Source organism: Staurois parvus, unplaced genomic scaffold, assembly GCF_062004578.1.
Source record: "Staurois parvus isolate SC_StPar_1 unplaced genomic scaffold, SC_StPar_1.0 ptg000489l, whole genome shotgun sequence".
NCBI classification, from domain to species: Eukaryota; Metazoa; Chordata; class Amphibia; order Anura; family Ranidae; genus Staurois; species Staurois parvus.
Genome location: NW_028318285.1, coordinates 248,892 through 268,769, shown reverse-complemented (window position 1 = coordinate 268,769; position 19,878 = coordinate 248,892). Strand labels below are relative to the sequence as shown.

At 42.0% G+C, this 19,878-nt stretch overlaps 1 protein-coding gene across 1 annotated transcript in view; it reads left to right on the top strand.

Annotated features, from left to right (window-relative positions):
- The window catches only part of HMG20B (high mobility group 20B), a 981,246-nt gene that overhangs the window by 832,009 nt on the left and 129,359 nt on the right, over nucleotides 1–19,878 (top strand). Inside the window, exons 7-8 of the mRNA XM_089689659.1 lie at nucleotides 1,365–1,443; nucleotides 16,006–16,221. Of these exons, the coding sequence (XP_089545785.1) occupies nucleotides 1,365–1,443; nucleotides 16,006–16,221 (295 nt within the window). The remainder of the gene's footprint in view (nucleotides 1–1,364; nucleotides 1,444–16,005; nucleotides 16,222–19,878) is intronic.

Sequence of the window (19,878 nt, the reverse complement as noted above, 5' to 3'; positions counted from 1 at the left end):
GATGGCTGCAGCTGCAGCCGTCATCCTGGTATCGTTTTTTTCAGCCAGTGGTTGGCTTTCGTGTAAGAGCAATCCTAGCAGCTAATTAAAGTGGAAGTAAAGTCTTTTTTTTTAAACTTGTACCTACAGGTAAGTCTATAATAAGGCTTACCTTTAGGTACAGTGCCAGTGGCGGACTGACAACTCATGGGGCCCCGGGCAATAGGGGATCATGGGGCCCCTGTGCCCTTGCCCAAACTCAAAAAAGCCTATGAAAAAGGTACCAGGGGCATCTCGTGGGGCCCCCTACTGACCCCGGGCCCTCGGACAATGCCCAAGTTTCCAAATGGTCAGTCCGCTCCTGTACAGTGCATATCTCCTAAACATGCATTAGGAGATATTCACACTGCATGCAGCTGGTGTTGTCACCGGTGCATGTGCTCTGAAGGTACGGCATTCCTGTGGAGAATGGTGTCATTGCAGCTTGGCCAGTTAGACATCTAAAGCACATGAACCCAGAAGGAAGACCAGGTGAAGATAGACAGGGCATTAGCGGTGACAGCGCACCACTGAAGGGCTTCATTCTAAGGCAAGTACGTCAAAATGTGCTGGTATGCAATGCATACTAGCACATTATGCCATTGCCTTGCAGGTTTTTTTTGGGGGGGATTGCTTTTACAAGTAGTGGTAGAGGACGCCCCCTCCCTCACCCCCACCCCATGACAAGGGTCATTTAGGGGGTTTTTGTACTGCACCTCAAGAAATGTGATAAGCAGTCACTAAGTAAAAGCTGTGTAAATTCATATATATATATATATATATATCATGGTTTGCAGACGCTGTACCTTTCACACAAACCAGTTACTATACAGGTATTGGGATTTTTTTTTTACCAAAGACATGTAGCAGAATACATTGTGGCCTAAATGTATGACTAAGTTTGAGTTTATTGGATACTTTGTATAACAGAAAGTAGAAATATTTTTTTTTTTCAAAATTCTTGGTCTTTTTATTGCAAAAAATAAAAAACATGCAGTGGTGATCAAATGCCACCAAAAGAAAGCTCTATTTGTGTGAAAAAAGGATTTAAATTTTGTTTGGGTACAGCGTTGTATGACTGTACAATTTCCAGTTGAAATAGCGCAGTTCTGAATAGCAAAAAAATGGCCTGGACATGATAGGGGCAAAACCTTCCAGAGCTGAAGCTGATATACTGTGTTAATTGTATTGTTAGATGCATTGAAACCCTTTTTTTATGTATTGATTTTGATGTAAAAAGAACATAAAGTGACCAGTAGATTGAAATACATTTTTTTCTGTTTCTTTATCAGATTATTCTTGTGGCTCATTTTGTTCATAAGGAACTATTGATTTTGCCTTTTCAGATTGGAGATTCAGAAAGAAATGGATCTGAAATATTTGATGTTCCTATATTTACCGAAGAATTTTTGGATCAAAACAAAGGTGAAATATACTACTTATTGCTGTAACATGTGTATTTTAAATTAAAACTACATGAATCAGGGGTGTGGAAATTTTTGAAAAAACAACTTGTCCAGGGACTAAATTGGTGTCCTAATCTACTTGTCTCTCATGACAATCTACTTGTCCTAATAAAAAAAAAATCAATTTTAACCAAAACCGTATTTAAATCTGAGGTGCTGTTAGGAATGTCTGGGACTTTTAAAATCAAAAGGGGCTTTATGGCAACTTAAATGTTTAATTTTTTAATATTGCGCCATTTTATCTCCTCCTCCCCTCCCTGCTTGTCTCCAGCACTGCACCCGGGAACTAGCAGGGAGGAAAGAGACCTTGCAGTGCAATGAGCACCGATTGGGTCCTTGTCAGGATAGGGGCGTGTCCGTCTTATTCTTTATCCCTTTTGCTGCCAGAGCCATTTTTGCGTTTTTTGCACACGTTTAAAAAAATAATTTTAGGCCTGAAGATTGCAAAAAAACCCCAAACATTATATATTTTCTGAAATCAGAGACTCTAGGGAATACAATAGTGGTAGCTGCAAATTTTTATGTTGCATGATATTACCGCAAAGGTCTAGGAAACAAAAAATTTCAGTAAAAAATACACAAAATTAATTTTAGGGCAATAAATTACCCTATTTTTTGGTAAAATATAAAAGATGAGGTTCCACTGAGTAAATAGATATCCAACATGTCAAACATTAATTTTGTGTGTGCTCGTGAAATGGCAACAAACTTTAGTACCCTATATTTTTTTTATAGGAAACCCTTTTAAAGACCCTTATAGGTCATCAGTTTAGCGTTATGAAAATAATATAAGTGGTGAAGCGCTCAACTTAAATAATCAAAAACTAGTGCAATATCCCCATATATAAATATCACATCCCTAGTGGTATAATGATACCCAAATGATAACTCTTAAGCTATGCAGATATACAAATAATAATAATATAAATAATAATGAATGAAAAACTAGTGCAATATCTTCATATATACATAATATATCCCTGGTGATATAGTGATAAACAACTAATATCTCTTAGACTGTGCAAAAGTGATACTAAAATACAATTAATAATACCAATTTACATGAAATATTAATTACAATAAATTAAATAGTGATGCCACACTGTGCAAAATTATAGAAAAGTGTTCAAATAATGTCACTCCATGCTACAATAGTGCTCTTCGTGAAAATCTTGACGTGACTCCCCTCAATAGCAGAAATGCCCCCTCACCTTCCACATTCGACCCTTGCGGGTCACAGAGCTTTTTATATATATATATATCTCTGCCAGATATTAATCTCCTCCACTGCCTCCACCGACCTTGATCCTCCTCCAGGCAGTAAGTAACACTCCAATAACTCCCCTCATACAACGAATTCAAGCATCAGGGCAGGCCAGAGAGCTTCCTTCGTGTCCCAGGAGAGCTTGCTTGCACCTAGTCTGCTGCAGTCAATTAAAGCTGCCTGGACAAAGAGCCTCAGCTGCGCTCAGCATTGAGATGATTCATCCACTAAGATTAGCTCCTGTTTTTATTTTGTTTTTTTGCTTTTGTTTTTTAATTCGTTCTCCCCTTCCTCTTTTTTTTGTTATTTTATCATTTGGCCATTCTGGAAACAAAGGATAACCTCGTCTACTCCTTCCATAGGCAAATCATTTTCCTGCTATTTGAGGCTCTCCAACCTGACTCAGGTTGGAGAGCCTCAAATAGCAGGAAAATGATTTGCCTATGGAAGGAGTAGACGAGGTTATCCTTTGTTTCCAGAATGGCCAAATGATAAAATAACAAATAAAAGAGGAAGGGGAGAACGAATTAAAAAACAAAAGCAAAAAAACAAAATAAAAACAGGAGCTAATCTTAGTGGATGAATCATCTCAATGCTGAGCGCAGCTGAGGCTCTTTGTCCAGGCAGCTTTAATTGACTGCAGCAGACTAGGTGCAAGCAAGCTCTCCTGGGACACGAAGGAAGCTCTCTGGCCTGCCCTGATGCTTGAATTCGTTGTATGAGGGGAGTTATTGGAGTGTTACTTACTGCCTGGAGGAGGATCAAGGTCGGTGGAGGCAGTGGAGGAGATTAATATCTGGCAGAGATATATATATAAAAAGCTCTGTGACCCGCAAGGGTCGAATGTGGAAGGTGAGGGGGCATTTCTGCTATTGAGGGGAGTCACGTCAAGATTTTCACGAAGAGCACTATTGTAGCATGGAGTGACATTATTTGAACACTTTTCTATAATTTTGCACAGTGTGGCATCACTATTTAATTTATTGTAATTAATATTTCATGTAAATTGGTATTATTAATTGTATTTTAGTATCACTTTTGCACAGTCTAAGAGATATTAGTTGTTTATCACTATATCACCAGGGATATATTATGTATATATGAAGATATTGCACTAGTTTTTCATTCATTATTATTTATATTATTATTATTTGTATATCTGCATAGCTTAAGAGTTATCATTTGGGTATCATTATACCACTAGGGATGTGATATTTATATATGGGGATATTGCACTAGTTTTTGATTATTTAAGTTGAGCGCTTCACCACTTATATTATTTTTGTTTTGCATATCTTGCGGTATAGAGAATTAGGTGATAGCAGCTAACTCACTAGGTTCTGTGGAGCGCAGGGGGATTTCTGTATAAGTTTAGCGTTATGGATTAGGTCTGGTGCTAGAATTATTGCTCTCATTCTGGTGTGCGCGGCGATATGTAACATCTGTATCGCAATCGACGTTTTCATACGTAGGTGCCCTGGCGTGTGCTTTTACTTCTGTACGTGCGTGTATGTGGGGGGGCCTTAAATTTTTTTTGAGGGGATGTTATGTGCTTGGGTGTAACTACTATTGAAAAAAAAATTTTTTTTACTTAACTTTTTTTTTCATCACATAGGGGACACAAAGTCTCCTATGTGATGATTTTTTGGTGACAGCTTCTCTTTAATGAGACATGCAGGGTATAAAAGACCCTGCATGTCTCCCCTGTTCTCCCCTGAATGTAATGTAGTGTACATCACACTGCATTACATTATTTCCAGGAATCTGTGAATGGGGACCAGGAAGTGACATCAAACGTCACTTCCGGGTTAGGAGAAGAAGGGGACAGGAGAATTTATTATTATTATTATTATTATACAGGATTTATATAGCTCCAACAGTTTGCTCAGCGCTTTACAATATAATATATAATATAATTACGGAAGACAATACAGCAACAATACAGTTCAATAGGGAAGGGAGGGCCCTGCTCCTTGGAGCTTACAATCTAGGAGGGAGGGGCTAGTGGTACAAAAGGTAGTAACTGTGGGGGATGGACTGGTTGGAAGAGTAGAAGATTCCATTATTAGCTGAGGGCAGGATAGGCTTCCCTGAAGAGATAGGTTTTCAGAGATCGCCTAAAAGTGAGCAGAGTAGGCGATAGTCTGATAAATTGGGGTAGAGAGTTCCAGAGGATGGGGAAGCTCTGGAAAAGTCCTGGAGACGAGCAAGGGAGCTAGAGAGCAGGAGGTCTTGTGAGGAGAGGAGAGTATGGTTTGGGTGATATTTAGAGACAAGATCGTTGATGTCATTTGGGGCAGAGTTATAAATGGCTTTATATGTTATTGTTAATGTTTTGAATTTTATCCGTTGGGCAATGGGAAGCCAGTGGAGGGATTGGCAGAGAGGGGTGGCAGATACAGAACGGTTAGTAAGGTGGATAAGTCTGGCAGCAGCATTCATGATAGACTGAAGAGGAGAGCCTGTGATTAGGTAGGCCAATGAGGAGGGAGTTACAATAGTCAAGGCAAGATATAACAAGGGAGTGAGTAAGTTGCTTAGTGGTTTCCGAGGTTAGGAACGGGCGTATCTTGGAGATGTTGCGGAGGTGAAGTCTACAAGATTTGGACAGTGATTGGATTTGGGGATGAAAGGACAGATGGGAGTCTAGGATTACACCTAGTACCCTGGCATTAGGGGAGGGAATGATGATTGTGTTATTGATCTTGATGGAGAAGTCAGGGGAGGGGGCATGGGCTGGGGGGAATACTAAGAGCTCAGTTTTGGAAAGATTGAGTTTGAGGAAGTGCCGATATGTCGCTTAGTAGGTTAGTAATGCGAGAGGAGACTGAAGGGGTGAGGGGTAGAAAGATAGATTTGTGTGTCATCAACATAGAGATGGTACTTAAAGCCATGGGAGTTTATCAAGTGACCAAGGGAGGAGATGGAGAAGAGAAGGGGTCCAAGGACAGAACCTTGAGGTATCCCTACAGAAAGAGGGAGTGAAGAGGAGGAGGCAGCGTTATAAGTAATGCTGAAGGAGCACTGCGATAGGTAGGAGGAGAACCAGGAGAGAGCAGAGTCTCTGAGACCAAGAGAGTGGAGTTTTTTGAGGAGGAGGGGATGGTCAACTGTATCAAAAGCCGCAGAGAGGTCAAGTAGTAAGAGTACAGAGTAGTGGCCATTGGTTTTAGCAGTTAGTAGATCATTAGTGAGTTTAAGTAGGGCAGTGTCAGTGGAGTGGAGTGAGCGAAAGCCAGACTGTAAAGGGTCAAGAAGGTTGTTGTCGGTGAGGTGAGAGCTCAGGCGATTGTAGAGATGGGTCTTAACTTGTTCAGGTTGATGGGGTCCAGGGAGGGCTTTTTAAGTATGGGAGTGATGTGCGCATGCTTTAGAGGGGAGGGGAAGGCACCAGTAGAGAGGGAAAGATTGAAGATGTGAGTGAGGGAGCAAAGGATGGAATAAGAGGGTGACCGTAGTAGTTGTGAGGGGACAGGATCCAGGGGGCAGGTAGTGAGACAGGCTTCTGAGAAAACCTTAGTGAACTCTTCGGTAGTAGCAAGGTCAAAAGAGGAAAGTGTTGAGTGAGGTTTAGTATAAGGTATGCTAAGTGGGATGGGTGTCTGTGCAGTGGGAATTGCGTCAATCTTGTTTTTGAAATGATTTGCAATCTCGTGAGCAGTGAGTGAGGTACTGAGTGGAGGTGGAGAAAGTAGAGAGTTAAAAGTGGAGAAGAGACGACAAGGACTGGATGACAAGGTATTAATAAGAGTGACAAAGTAGGCTTGTTTGGCAGCATGAAGGGAGGAATTGTATGTTGAGAAAGCAGATTTATATAGGGTGAATGCTCGCTGGAATTTGGTTTTACGCCACAATCGCTCCAGCGCACGACTATGTCGTTTAAGATTTCTGGTGTCGTCAGTCTGCAAAGGTTGTAATGGTCGAGGCCTGATGCTTCGTGTTGTTAGAGGAGCAAGTGAGTCTAATGCAGATGAAAGCGAACTGTTGTAGACAGCAGTGGCCAGGTCGGGGCAGGACAGGGGAGAGATTCTGTCATAGAGTTGGTCAGTTGCAGAGTGGAAAGGAGCAGGGTTCAAGTTGTGAAGGTTTCTGCGGGTAACTGTTTGCCGCTTGGAGGGATAGGTGCTTGAAGACGAGGACACTGTGAAGGTGATGAGATTGTGATCAGAGAGATGAAAGGGGGTGTTTGTGAAGTTGTAGGGAGTGCAAAGATGGGAGAAAACAAGGTCTAATGTATTCCCATCCGAGAGAGTGGAGGAATGCAAAAAAGGGGTTAAGTTGAAGAGTTGGGATGTAGCAGGGTTGTTGACATTAATAGGGATGTTAAAATCTCTGAGAATGATAGTGGGTATTTCAGAGGAGAGAAAGTAGGTGGAGAAATCATCAAGAAAGCGGGACACCGGTCCAGGAGGCCGATAGATCACTGCAATCCTCAGAGAAATGGGAGAAAACAGCCTGATGCAGTGAGTCTTGAAAGAAGAGAAGGATAGACAGGGAGGGTTAGGGAGGACTTGAAAGGTGCTGAGTGGGGATAGAAGAAAATCTACCCCACCACCTTTCCGACCACTGGGTCTGGGTGAGTGGGTCCAGATGAGACCTCCATAGGAAAGTGCTGTGGGAGAAGCAGAATCTGCTGCTTGGAGCCAGGTTTCTGTAATTGCTAGTAGGTTAAGGGAGCAGGAAACAAAAAAGGTCATGGACAGAGGTGAGCTAATTACAGACAGAGCGGGCATTCCAGAGCGCACATGAAAAAGGGAGGGTGGTTTTTGGGAGTACAAGGACTGATGTTAAATTGAGGGGATTGCGGCTATTCCCGGAAGAAAGAGGATGCCTGGTGTGGGGTTGAAATAGTGGAGGACCAGGGTTTGGGGAGATATCCCCAGAGGTTAGGAGAAGAAGAAGGGTGAGGAAAGTAACATGGGAGCTGGTTGTACACGAGTGCACATGCCTTCCAGTCCTGGTGTTTGGGTCAGCAGGAGAGTGAAGTATCAGCAGGAGGTGATGAGAGCAGTAGTAGGGAGATGGTAGCAGTGAAGGTGAGGTACAAGTTTTGAGATGGAGCAGAGGGGTAAAGAATTGAGATTTTGGGAATGCAGGAAAGTAGTATGAAAAGGAGGAGTAGAGGGGACATATTAAAAAGGTACACGGAGTGGGACTCAGACTTGTAAGAGATGTTTCCCAGGGTGTTTGCTTGCAGTCCATCCAGCATGCAGTAGAGTTTCTTGTTGTTGTATCTTCCTGCTGCTGAGTTATCCTGCTTTAATTAAACTGCTGTGTTTAACTGCGTCTTAGCACTCCATCAACGCAGCACTCACGCAAAAGCAGCACCCCATCTGTGACTGTGCCCCCCATTTCTTTGCTATAAGCAAGCATTTAACGGAATGAAATCAATTCATTAAAGGTTTTTTGTTGTGATTAGCTGTGATTGGCCACGGCTAATCACATGACACAGATGGGCTGTGATTGGCCCAGCCTGTGCATGTGATCACTGTGACCAGTCACAGCTAGACACACTTGTATACAATGGATGGCATGAAAGGAAGCCATCCATTGTATACAACTGTCATGTGACCTGATGTGATTGGTCACAGGTCACATGGTACTGGCAACGGGGCTAGTACACAGATCTGTCATTGGCCGTGTCCGAGGTACACAGCCTGGCACAGATCTTGCCACAGCGTGGCCCTGCGGGCACGCACAATGCACAATCGAGAAGGACGTCCTATAACGCCCTCCCGGAGGGACAAGAGGTTCGTCTGGCCGTCATATTACTATAGACCGGGCAGGAAGTACTTAAGCTGGCTTCTTTTTTTTTTTTTTTTTTTTTGAGTTACAGCACAAAATACATTATGTATAAAAGTGTGTATTCCATTACCTGTAGGCAGTTGCTTTTCATACAAATCTTCCAATGAGAGCTATTGGATACTGCCCTGAGTACCCGAAATCTGAGAGGTGACAGCAGCTACTACTGCTACTTAGAAAAGAATCGTCTTCTCCACCAATCAGCTCAAATTACTATTCCCCACAATGTATGTACATTATGTGAATGGAGGGGGAGCAGCTAATGACAAGTTCTCCACTACCCATTCATAGAATGTGATACATTCTGACAAAATAGTTGCATAACATTTTTTTTTCAGTAGTGCTGTTAACCTTTACAGCCCTGAAAGACTCAGGGCAGTTTCCACAGTTCTGAAGGAGATAGGGAACAAAAGATACTTGCCAGATGTAGCCACCTGCAGGTGATGGGATACACTACTAATGTGTTTGGTGCTGTATCACCCCCCCCCCCCATTGTCATGTTGTAAACCTTCTTATCTTTGACAACTTTCTGTTTGAGGGCAGCAGATTATTCCCAAGAATTTGACAGTATCTTGCCCCATCCATTTTTCCTTCTGTCCTGGCAAATGCTCCAGTTCCTGCTGCAGAGAAACACCCCCATAATAGGATATTACCACCTCCATGCTATTTGGATGGTGAGCTACTTTGGATTTTTGCCAGACATATCGTTTAGTGTTGAGGCCAAATAATTAAAGTTTAGTCTCATCTGAGCATAAAACCTTTTTCCATGTGGCCTCAGAATCTTAAAGTGTGTTTTGGCAAAGCTCAGTCGTGACTGCATGTGGCCTTTCTTAACCCCTTGGTGTCAGTAAAGAGTACTTGTCACTGTCGATTGCTATCACAGGAGATATTTACATTCCCTGTGATAACAATAAAAGTGATTCAAAATATAGAGACAATGTAAAAATAAAAAAAAATTAATAAAAAAATATTAAAGCCTCCCCTGTGCTCGTGCACAAACGCAAATGCACACACCAGATCTTTGGCATCTATTTACTCAACATAACATCATATTTTATATTTTACCAAACCATTGGGTATTATATTGTGTTTTTGTGCATTAGAATTAAAAAAAGTGTATTTTCAAAAAAATATGCTCTTGGAAAATACAGTGTGACATAAAAAAATTACAACACCCACCATTTTATTCCCCAGGACTCTGCTTTAAAAATGTATAATGTTTGGGGTTCAAAGTAATTTTATAGAAAAAATTACTGATTTTTACATGTAAACAATTTTATTTTTTGCCACAAGTTTTTGGAAAATTAAAAATTTTTTTACACAAAATTGTAACTTTAATGAGATTTCTCACACATACTGTGAGTATATGTGGAATTACACCCCAAAATACATACTGCTACTTCTCCTGAGACTTTTTTGCAGCCCAGCCATGTACAGGAACCCAAAATCCAATGACCACCTTCAGGATTTCAAACGGCATTATATCCTTATTTCGCTTTCTGACTATATATCACAGTTTCGAGGCCCTAAAGTGCCAGGATAGTACAAAACACCCTCCAAATGTACCCCTTTTTGAAAAGTAGACACTCCAATGTATTTGCTAAGAGACATGGTGTGTATCTTGCAGATCTCATGTGTTGCCACATGTTTTTGGAAAATGAAGAAAGAAAATTAAAATTTTTCTTTTCATTTTTCAAAACCTTGTGCGAAAAAAGTGAGATTTGCAAATTCCTTGGAGTGTCTACTTTCAAAAAGGACTCATTTGGGGGGGGGGGGTGTTGTACTACTATTCTGGCATTTCAGGGCCTCCGACACTGATAGGTAGTGAGGTAACAACATGAGGAAATACGCCCTTTGAAAGCCTCATTGGATTTTGAGAGCCTGTGGTTAGGTTTCTCACATATGGTATCCCCATACTCAGGAGAAGTAATAGAATGCGTTTTGGGGTTCCACATATACAGTACCCATGGCATGGCAATGAGAAATATCTAATTAAAATGACAACTTTGTGTAAAAATAAATAAATATTTTTTGTAATTTTCCAAAAACTTGTGGCAAAAAAATAAAATCTTTCATGGGCTCAACATTCCTCTCAGCACATTCCTTGGGATGTCTACTTTCTGAAAAGGGGTAAATTGGGGGAGGGCATTTTAGCACCTCAATAAATGTCAGAAAGCATAAGTTGCATAAATATCATTGTACAGTATATACCATATTTTGTAGATGCTATAACTGTTACACAAACCAATTAATATATACTTACTGGGATTTTCTTTTACTAAAGACATGCAGCAGAATACATTTTTGCCTAAATTTATGATGAACATTGAGTTTATTGGATATTTTTTATAACAGAAAGTAGAAAATATAGTATTTTTTTCAAAAAGTTTCAGTCTTTTTTTGTTTATATAATAAAGAATAAAAATCCCAGTGGTGATCAAATACCACCAAAAGAAAGCTCTATTTCTGTAAAAAATGGCACAAATTTCATTTGGGTACAGTGTTGAATGACCAAGCAATTACCAGTTAAAGTGGTTCAGTGCTGAATAGCAAAAAAAATGCTCTGGTCATGAGAGGGGTAAACCCTGCTAGAGCTCAAGTGGATATATATACAATTGTGCTCAAAAGTTGGCATATCCTGGCATAAATTGTGAAATTTTGGCATTGATATTGAAAATATGACTGATCATGCCAAAAACTCTTTTTTATTAAAGGATAGTAATCATATGAAGCCAATTATTATCCCATAATTGTTTGGCTCCTTTTTAAATCATAATGATAACAGAAATCACCCAAATGGCCCTGATCAAAAGTTTATATACCTTAGAATGTTTGATCTTAGTACAGACACACAAGGTGACACACACAGATTAAAATGGCATTTGAAGGTTAACTTCCCACATCCGTGACTTTTCAAATTGCAACTAGCATCTCTGTACAAATAGTCAATTAGTTTGTTAGCTCTCACATGGATGCACTGAGCAGACTAGATACTGAGCCATGGGGAGAAGAAAAGAACTGTCAAACTTGCAAGACCTGCGTAACAAGGTAATTGAACTTAGTAGTAGATAGTATAGTAAGATGGAAAATTATATAAAAAAAGATATCCAAACCCTTGAATATGCCAGTCAGTACTGTGCAATCACTTAAGAAGAGGAAAATTCGGGGATCTCCTGATACAGACAAGTTCAGGTAGACCAAGAAAGATTGCAGTCACAACTGCCAGAAGAATTGTTTGGGATACAACACCCACCCACAGGTAGCCTCAGCAGAAATACAGGCTGCTCTGGAAAAAGACAGTGTGGTTGTTGTAAGGAGTACAATATGATGATACTTGAAAAAAATGAGCTGCATGGTCGAGTTGCCAGAAAAAAACCTTTAATCTACCAATGTCACAAAAAAGCCCGGTTACAATATGCCTGACAACACTTTGACACGTCTCACAGCTTCTGGCATGCTGTAATCTGCAGTGAAAAGACCAAAATAGAGTTTTATGGTCATAATCATAAGCGCTATGTTTGGAGAGGGATCAGCAAGACCAAGTTGACCCTCCAGTGGCTATTAGTAGAAAAAGGTGAAAGTTCTGGAATGGCCATCACAGTCTCCTAACCTTAAGCCACTTTGGGGAGATCTCAAATGTGCGGTTCATGCAAGATGACCAAAGACTGCTTAACCTGGAGACATTTTGCCAAGACGAATGGGCAGCTATTCATTATAAACCACTTGCCCTCCAGAGGATTTACCCCCCCCCACCTTAGCCTCCCTGGCGGTATTCCCGAGTGTAGCTCAGGGTAAAGTTTCAGTACCACAAGCGGTAACCCCGAGCTACACTCGGGAATACCATGCGGTGCTGCTTCGGGATCTGTTCTTTTACCTTGTCCTGCGCTCGCGCAATGTCCCTCCTGCAGTGTCCCCTGTAATGTCCTCCGGCGGATGCCGGCATCTGTCTTCTGGGTTCTGTCCCCTGCGACATCGGGACGTACAGGGACGGAACGGCGGGGAATTTGTAAATGACAAAAAGTGACATTCACTAAAATCACATAGTAAAACATTACTGTATCAAACCATTTCACATACATTTTGTCCCGAGTGCCTTGCCTACATTTTTACTGTTCTTTCTGCCTGGAAACTGAGAAACGTCCATGGCATCCAAAAAGTGTCCCTTTAGGTCAAAATCGGTTTTAGACCATCTAGAGAACAGCGATAGTAAATTAGAACTACTTGCAGAATTGAGTGATAATGATTCGTGGGGAAATTCATCATCAGACACTGAAAACGATTTTGCGACTTTGCTCAGTGATGTGCAAACTTGGCACTATATTTCAAATTTCAGTGTTTTTGGTTTGATTATATTATTGAATTAAATTTATTATTATTATATTATTATTTTTATGATTATTTATTAAATTATAATTTATGATTTCGTGTTTCAAATTTTAACATGCAATGCTGTACCCAAACAAAATTTACGTACTTTTTTTCACACAAATAGAGCTTTCTTTTGGTGGTAATTGATCACCTGTGCGCTTTTTATTTTTTGCGCTATAAGCAAAAAAAGACCGAACATTTTGAAGAAAAACAATATTTTTTACTTTCGGCTATAAAAAATATATAACAAACTCAAAGTTAGTTATAAATTTAGGCCAAAATGTATTCTGCTATGTTTTTGGTAAAGAATCCAAATAAGTGCTTTGTTTGTGTGAAAGTTATAGTGTCTACAAACAATGGTATAGATATTGCAATTTACACCATTTTATTGCTATGCACCAGTTTAACTGACATGGTCATGCGTGGTCATGCAATACGGTACATAAATTAAATTTATTTCCTTTTCACATAAATAGAGATTTATTTTCGTGGTATTTGATCACCTGTGCGCTTTTTATATTTGGCGCTATAAACAAAAAACATTTTGAGAATTATTTTTTGTGGTATGTGAAAGACAGGAATGTACTAGGCCACTGGTGCTCACCTGTTAACCAAAAGGTAGCGTGGCACAGTACTGGCACTTTCCTGCATATAAGAGTCATCAAAATTTACCGGCAAGTGCTAACCTCCGTTCAGGTCTGATTCTGTGAACACTGCGGGTTTGTGTGCAACGTATCAGTGACAGTGACCTATTGACACTGCACTTGCTCGGGGAGAAGGGGGGGTAAGCGTAGGGGCTAAACGCAGGTGCCGGGGCTGATCCCGCTAACGCTGCATTTTTGGGGACACTATACTAATGTGAACGCTGGTATAGTGCTGATCTGATCAAAGATATTGATCCATTCAGACACTATACTAGCAATGGAGGTTTATTGTGCATGAGCGTGTTCCTGGCCCCCTTGATTAGGGGTTAAATGTGATTACTGTTGTACTGATGGGCAACCTGACGCTATCTGGGAGGGCCGTGAAAACCACGGGAGTAAGAATCACGTATATATACATGATTTTGTCGCCCTGTAGCAGTATTTCTGCTATAGGGCAGTCAGGAAGCGGTTACAGAAGCGGTTTGTGTTACGGCGCTACGTTACTTTAACTGACATTTGCGCAGTCATGCAACGCTGTACCAAAATGAAATTTACGTCCTTTTTTAGCCATGAATTGAGCTTTCTTTTGGTGGTATTTGATCGCCTGCGACATGTCTTTGCTAAAAAAAAAAAAAAGAAATCGCAATACGTGTAAATTAATTGGTTTATGTGAAAGTCATAGTGTTTACAAATGGCAGTATATATACTGGAATTTTTTTTATACTAATAATGGTGGCAAACAGCGACATATGGCGGGACTGCTAACACGGGGGGAACTGACTTGGAGTCACTGACATCCCCAGTGACACCAATACAGTGATCAGTGCAAAAAAAACCCACTGCCACTGTACTAATGGCACTAGGGAGGAAGGGGTTAACATCAGAAGGCAATAAAAGGGTTAACTGTGTGAGGGGAGTATTTCACAAGAGGGTGGGGGGTGTGTGCTTCACTGTAAGCAAACTGATCCGGAAGGCTGAGCTCACCCATCCAGATCAGTGTGCATAAACTGACAGGGAGGAGAGCTCCCTGTCAGTGTTTGCGGGTAATCACCGACCGGGACCCGGTGATTGACACCTGCGGCCGTGATCGGCGGCGCGGGTATGGAAGTCGCAGTTGTAGGGGTGCCATATTCACAGATTGCAGAGTTCAGAGGTGCACTATGTACCAAGTGCGAAGTTCAGGGGTGCGCTATGTACAGAGTGCAGTTACAGGGGTGACCTATGCACAGAGTGCAGAGTTCACAGGTACGCTGTACAGAGTGCATGATTGAGTAGTGCACTACATACAGAGTGCAAAGTTTAAGCAGTTCACAGAGTGTAGGGTTGAGGAGTGCGCTACATACAGACTTGAGGAGTGCAGGCTTCAGTTCTCTTTCACAGGCTGTCCACATCTCAATTCCACCACTCCTTGGCTCTGTCCTCTGCACACATCTCCCTCCACAGCCCTCATTTCTCCAAACCCCAAAGCTTCATGGCCTTGCCACATGTAAAATAGACACTGTTCAATATGCAATTTGAGTGTTGGGTACTGCACAGGAAGGAGTCTCTTGAGGGGGAACTGATGATCGTATGTTGGTGAAAGAAAAACAAATTGGAAAGTGTGTGTGTGTTGGCAGAAAATATCAAGACCGGGATCAAAATCCGCCAGTGACAAAGTGAAAGTAAATCTTGGGAATTATATTATACCAGTTTATAATGTCGAACAGAAGGAGGAGAAAATCTGAGTGTAGAGGGTTATTGGTAACATAAAGTGTGAAAACTACTCACAAACTTAAGAAGTTAAAAGGCATTGTTAAAAGTAATCCTCTGGTGAGCCGTCAGTCAGCCAGCGATTTAGTAGTGGGTCCTGGTCATTCAGGATGAACGGGGATGGAGCCGTCAGCTGTCAGCAGTGCAGGGAGTTTGAAAATGGCTAGGAAGTCCGGACCCGGCGGGTGACCAATGGCGAGGAGAAGTCAGGTGACACATTTCGAAGCACTTGCTTCTTCCTCAGACCTGATTGGCTGTAGGGGGCTCAAGTGTTTTATAGGGAGAAGACCAGACTGGGCGGGCTAATTTGGATGTGAAGAACACCAATAAAATATTAACCCTCTACACTCAGATTGGCGCCCCCTTCTGTTTGGTCTTATCTCCTGCAGAGTACTGCTTCGCTCTATAGAGATCTTCCTTCACCTACCATACCCCGCCTAGGACCCTTGGATTTTTGGACTTTTGTGGCTTATATGTGACTTTTATTACCTACTTTGTTTGTCATTTGCTTTACATATTCATATTAGGATCTCTGTATATGTGGTTCCCTCCAAGCTCCAATTTTGTTTATTCTCCTGTATCCAGCTTATAATGTACCTGTGAGTGAGTTTTTCTTTTCTTTATTCTTTTTTTTGCATTTTCAAAATGCTTTTAAAAAGAACAAATGTATATATAAATATATTTTATTCTTCAGTCTGTGAAGCGGAATTAAGGAAGCTGCGGAAAATGAACTCAGAGTTTGAAGAGCAGAATGCCATCTTACAGAGACACACTGAAAATATGAATATTGCCAAAGAGAGACTTGAACAGGAGTTGGCGCAGGAAGAAAGGCAAACCGTGGCCCTTCAGCAGCAGCTGCAAACAATCCAACAGATTTTGCTGGCAAGCTTTGCCTCCCTTCCAATTCCAGGTTAGAACTTATGGAAAATTAGGGCTTTATTTTCCTTATTTCTTACAGGGGGACATTTATCATTAAAGAGGAATGTCAGCCTTTCCAACCCCCCTATATCCGCCCCCCTCCCCCGCTTACCTTTTACTGTTCTGCAGAGTTAGGAAAGTCACATAGCCAGCAGATCCAGCGTTGATCTGCTAGGATCCTCCTCCCTGGAGCCACTGCACGGGTCATGATTTCTGTCACAGCTGTGGGCTGTTCTGGGTGCAGGTGCCACTAGGTCCGCCCCCTCCTCTATAATGAATGGGACTGCATGTCATGCATTCCCGGAGGCACCGGAGTGCACCACATCATTTGCCTATTCAAATGCCGGAATTTGGGGGGGCAAGCCTTTCAAGAAAGAAAAAAACGGTAAGTCAACAAAAAAAAAAAAAAACAATATCAGCACAGCGGGGGGGAGGCGGACATAGAGTAGGAAAATTCCACGGGAGGGTGAAGGTCTGCTTTAGTGTCACATTCAGTGTATCCACAATCCAGTCACATTGTAGAAATCAACAGCAATTAAGTACTTCACCCATTCTTAAAAATATAAATATGTGGCAGGGCCTGATTTAACTGGATTTGAAATAACAAGCTGGGCCTAATTTAACTGGATTTCTCTAATATCAATGTTGCACTACCCCCTTAGGAGTCACTAGAAGATTTGGGTCCCCCTATAGTCCTGCACAGCCAGGCAACACGCATCTTCACATAGGCTTGCATCCAGAGTCAGATATCAGTCCTTGAGCTTTGGTTTTGTTGTTTTCTTTAGGGGATTTGAACTGGGATAGGGTTAGGGGTGTACAGGATGCCCAAGGGAACTGATGAACTCAGGACAACTTCCTGGAACTACAGTCAGGTCCATAAACATTGGGACATCGACACAATTCTAACATTTTTGGCTCCATACACAACCACAATGGATTTGAAATTAAACAAACAAGATGTGCTTTAACTGCAGACTGTCAGCTTTAATTTGAGGGTATTTACATCCAAATCAGGTGAACAGTGTAGGAATTACAACAGTTTGCATATGTGCCTCCCACTTGTTAAGCGACCAAAAGTAATGGGACAATTGGCTTCTCAGCTGTTCCATGGCCAGGTGTGTATTATTCCCTCATTATCCCAATTACAATGAGCAGATAAAAGGTCCAGAGTTCATTTCAAGTGTGCTATTTGCATTTGGAATCTGTTGCTGTCAACTCTCAAGATGAGATCCAAAAAGCTGTCACTATCAGTGAAGCAAGCCATCATTAGGCTGAAAAAACAAAAACCCATCAGAGAGATATCAAAAACATTAGGCGTGGCCAAAACAACTGTTTGGAACATTCTTAAAAAGAAGGAACGCACCGGTGAGCTCAGCAACACCAAAAGACCCAGAAGACCACGGAAAACAACTGTGGTGGGTGACCGAGGAATTCTTTCCCTGGTGAAGAAAACACCCTTCACAACAGTTGGCCAGATCAAGAACATTCTCCAGGACGTAGGTGTATGTGTGTCAAAGTCAACAATCAAGAGAAGACTTCAACAGAGTGAATACAAAGGGTTCACCACAAGATGTAAACCATTGGTGAGCCTCAAAAACAGGAAGGCCAAATTAGAGTTTGCCAAACGACATCTAAAAAAGCCTTCACAGTTCTGGAACAACATCCTATGGACAGATGAGACCAAGATCAACTTATACCAGAGTGATGGGAAGAGAAGAGTATGGAGAAAGAAAGGAACTGCTCATGATCCTAAGCATACCACCTCATCAGTGAAGCTTGGTGGTGGTAGTGTCATGGCTTGGGCATGTATGGCTGCCAATGGAACTGGTTCTTTTGTATTTATTGATGATGTGACTGCTGACAAAAGCAGCAGGATGAATTCTGAAGTGTTTCGGGCAATAATATCTGCTCATATTCAGCCAAATGCTTCAGAACTCATTGGACGCCGCTTCACAGTGCAGATGGACAATGATCCAAAGCATACTGCAAAACAACCAAAGAGTTTTTTAGGGAAAGAAGTGGAATGTTATGCAATGGCCAAGTCAATCACCTGACCTGAATCCGATTGAGCGTGCATTTCACTTGCTGAGGACAAAACTGAAGGGAAAATGCCCCAAGAACAAGCAGGAACTGAAGACAGTTGCAGTAGAGGCCTGGCAGAGCATCACCAGGGATGAAACCCAGCGTCTGGTGATGTCTATGCGTTCCAGACTTCAGGCTGTAATTGACTGCAAAGGATTTGCAACCAAGTATTAAAAAGTGAAAGTTTGATTTATGAATATTATTCTGTCCCATTACTTTTGGTCCCTTAACAAGTGGGAGACACATATGCAAACTGTTGTAATTCCTACACCGTTCACCTGATTTGGATGTAAATACCCTCAAATTAAAGCTGACAGTCTGCAGTTAAGGCACATCTTGTTCGTTTCATTTCAAATCCATTGTGGTGGTGTATAGAGCCAAAAATTTTAGAATTGTGTCGATGTCCCAATATTTATGGACCTCACTGTATATACAAACCTTCACTGCAACACAGTCATTGTGGGAGAGCTAGCTAGCGTCTCCTTAATGTACCACCCCAGGTCCTAGATGAACTCCTCTTCTTCACCCAGCAATTTGGAGGTATCCCTGAACAGAGGATCTGGTGCCTGTAACTTGAAAAGTGGACAGCCCAAAATAGGTAGCAAATCTGGTTTCCCACCAGAGTGCTCCTTCCCCTATTCGCCCAGGGGGTGCAGGGGTACTCACTCAGATCCTCTCCTGTACCGCTGATGGGTTGGTGGCTGCTACAAGGACTTTTAGCTGGGCGCTCCTTCCCTGCTGCACTGGTGGTCCTCGCTTTGGAGGCCAGTGAAGCTCTGAGCTTACTTCCCTTCCAGCTCCAGGCCTGCGGGTAGGCCCCATCCCACTGGGCCTCCTTGCAGCCTCCTGCCTTCAGCCTCACATCTTCTCGATGTCTTCCACCCAGACTCCCCTGCAACTGAGCAGGCTCCAGCCCTTTCCCAGACTCTTGCTTCCTGTTGGGGATTGGCTAGGATCCCTCAGGAGTGCAAACCAGTCACTCCTCAGATTCACCCACTGCCTCTAGGCCTTCCTCTAAAGCTCTAGAGCAGGGGGAAATTCCCGAGGGGCCAGCCTGAAGAGCCTCTCAGCTCCTGACTACAATTTGACCTTCTGGCTATTACACCCAGGCTGCTACCCAGCCCTCCACTCTATCAATCAGGACTCTAGCTCCCCCTAGCTAAACTAGGAAGGTGCTACATCAAGTTAGAACTCCACAAGGAACGCATCCCTCTAGCTCCCCCTAGCTAAACTGGTTAGAACTCCACACTGTTAGTGAAGTAATGTATAGGAATCCTAACTTGCTAGCTGAAAAACCAAGTTCCCTATCAGGTTCTCCTTGAGGGGAGCACTTAGTCTCACAGGAGATTTGACACTGGAATGCTTTTGAGGAAACACCTCCCTTATAACCCTACCCCACTTCACGAGTGCTCAGTTTCTTGCTAGTGTCTGTAGGTGATGGACCTCTTTTCCACTCCTGGAGAAGCTAGCGCCATTCCCTTATTTTTATTTTTAATGTTTTCTTTTTCTTCAATCAACTTCAGTGCAACCGCAGTAGAATCTTGGGAACTGTACCTGAACCCCACAC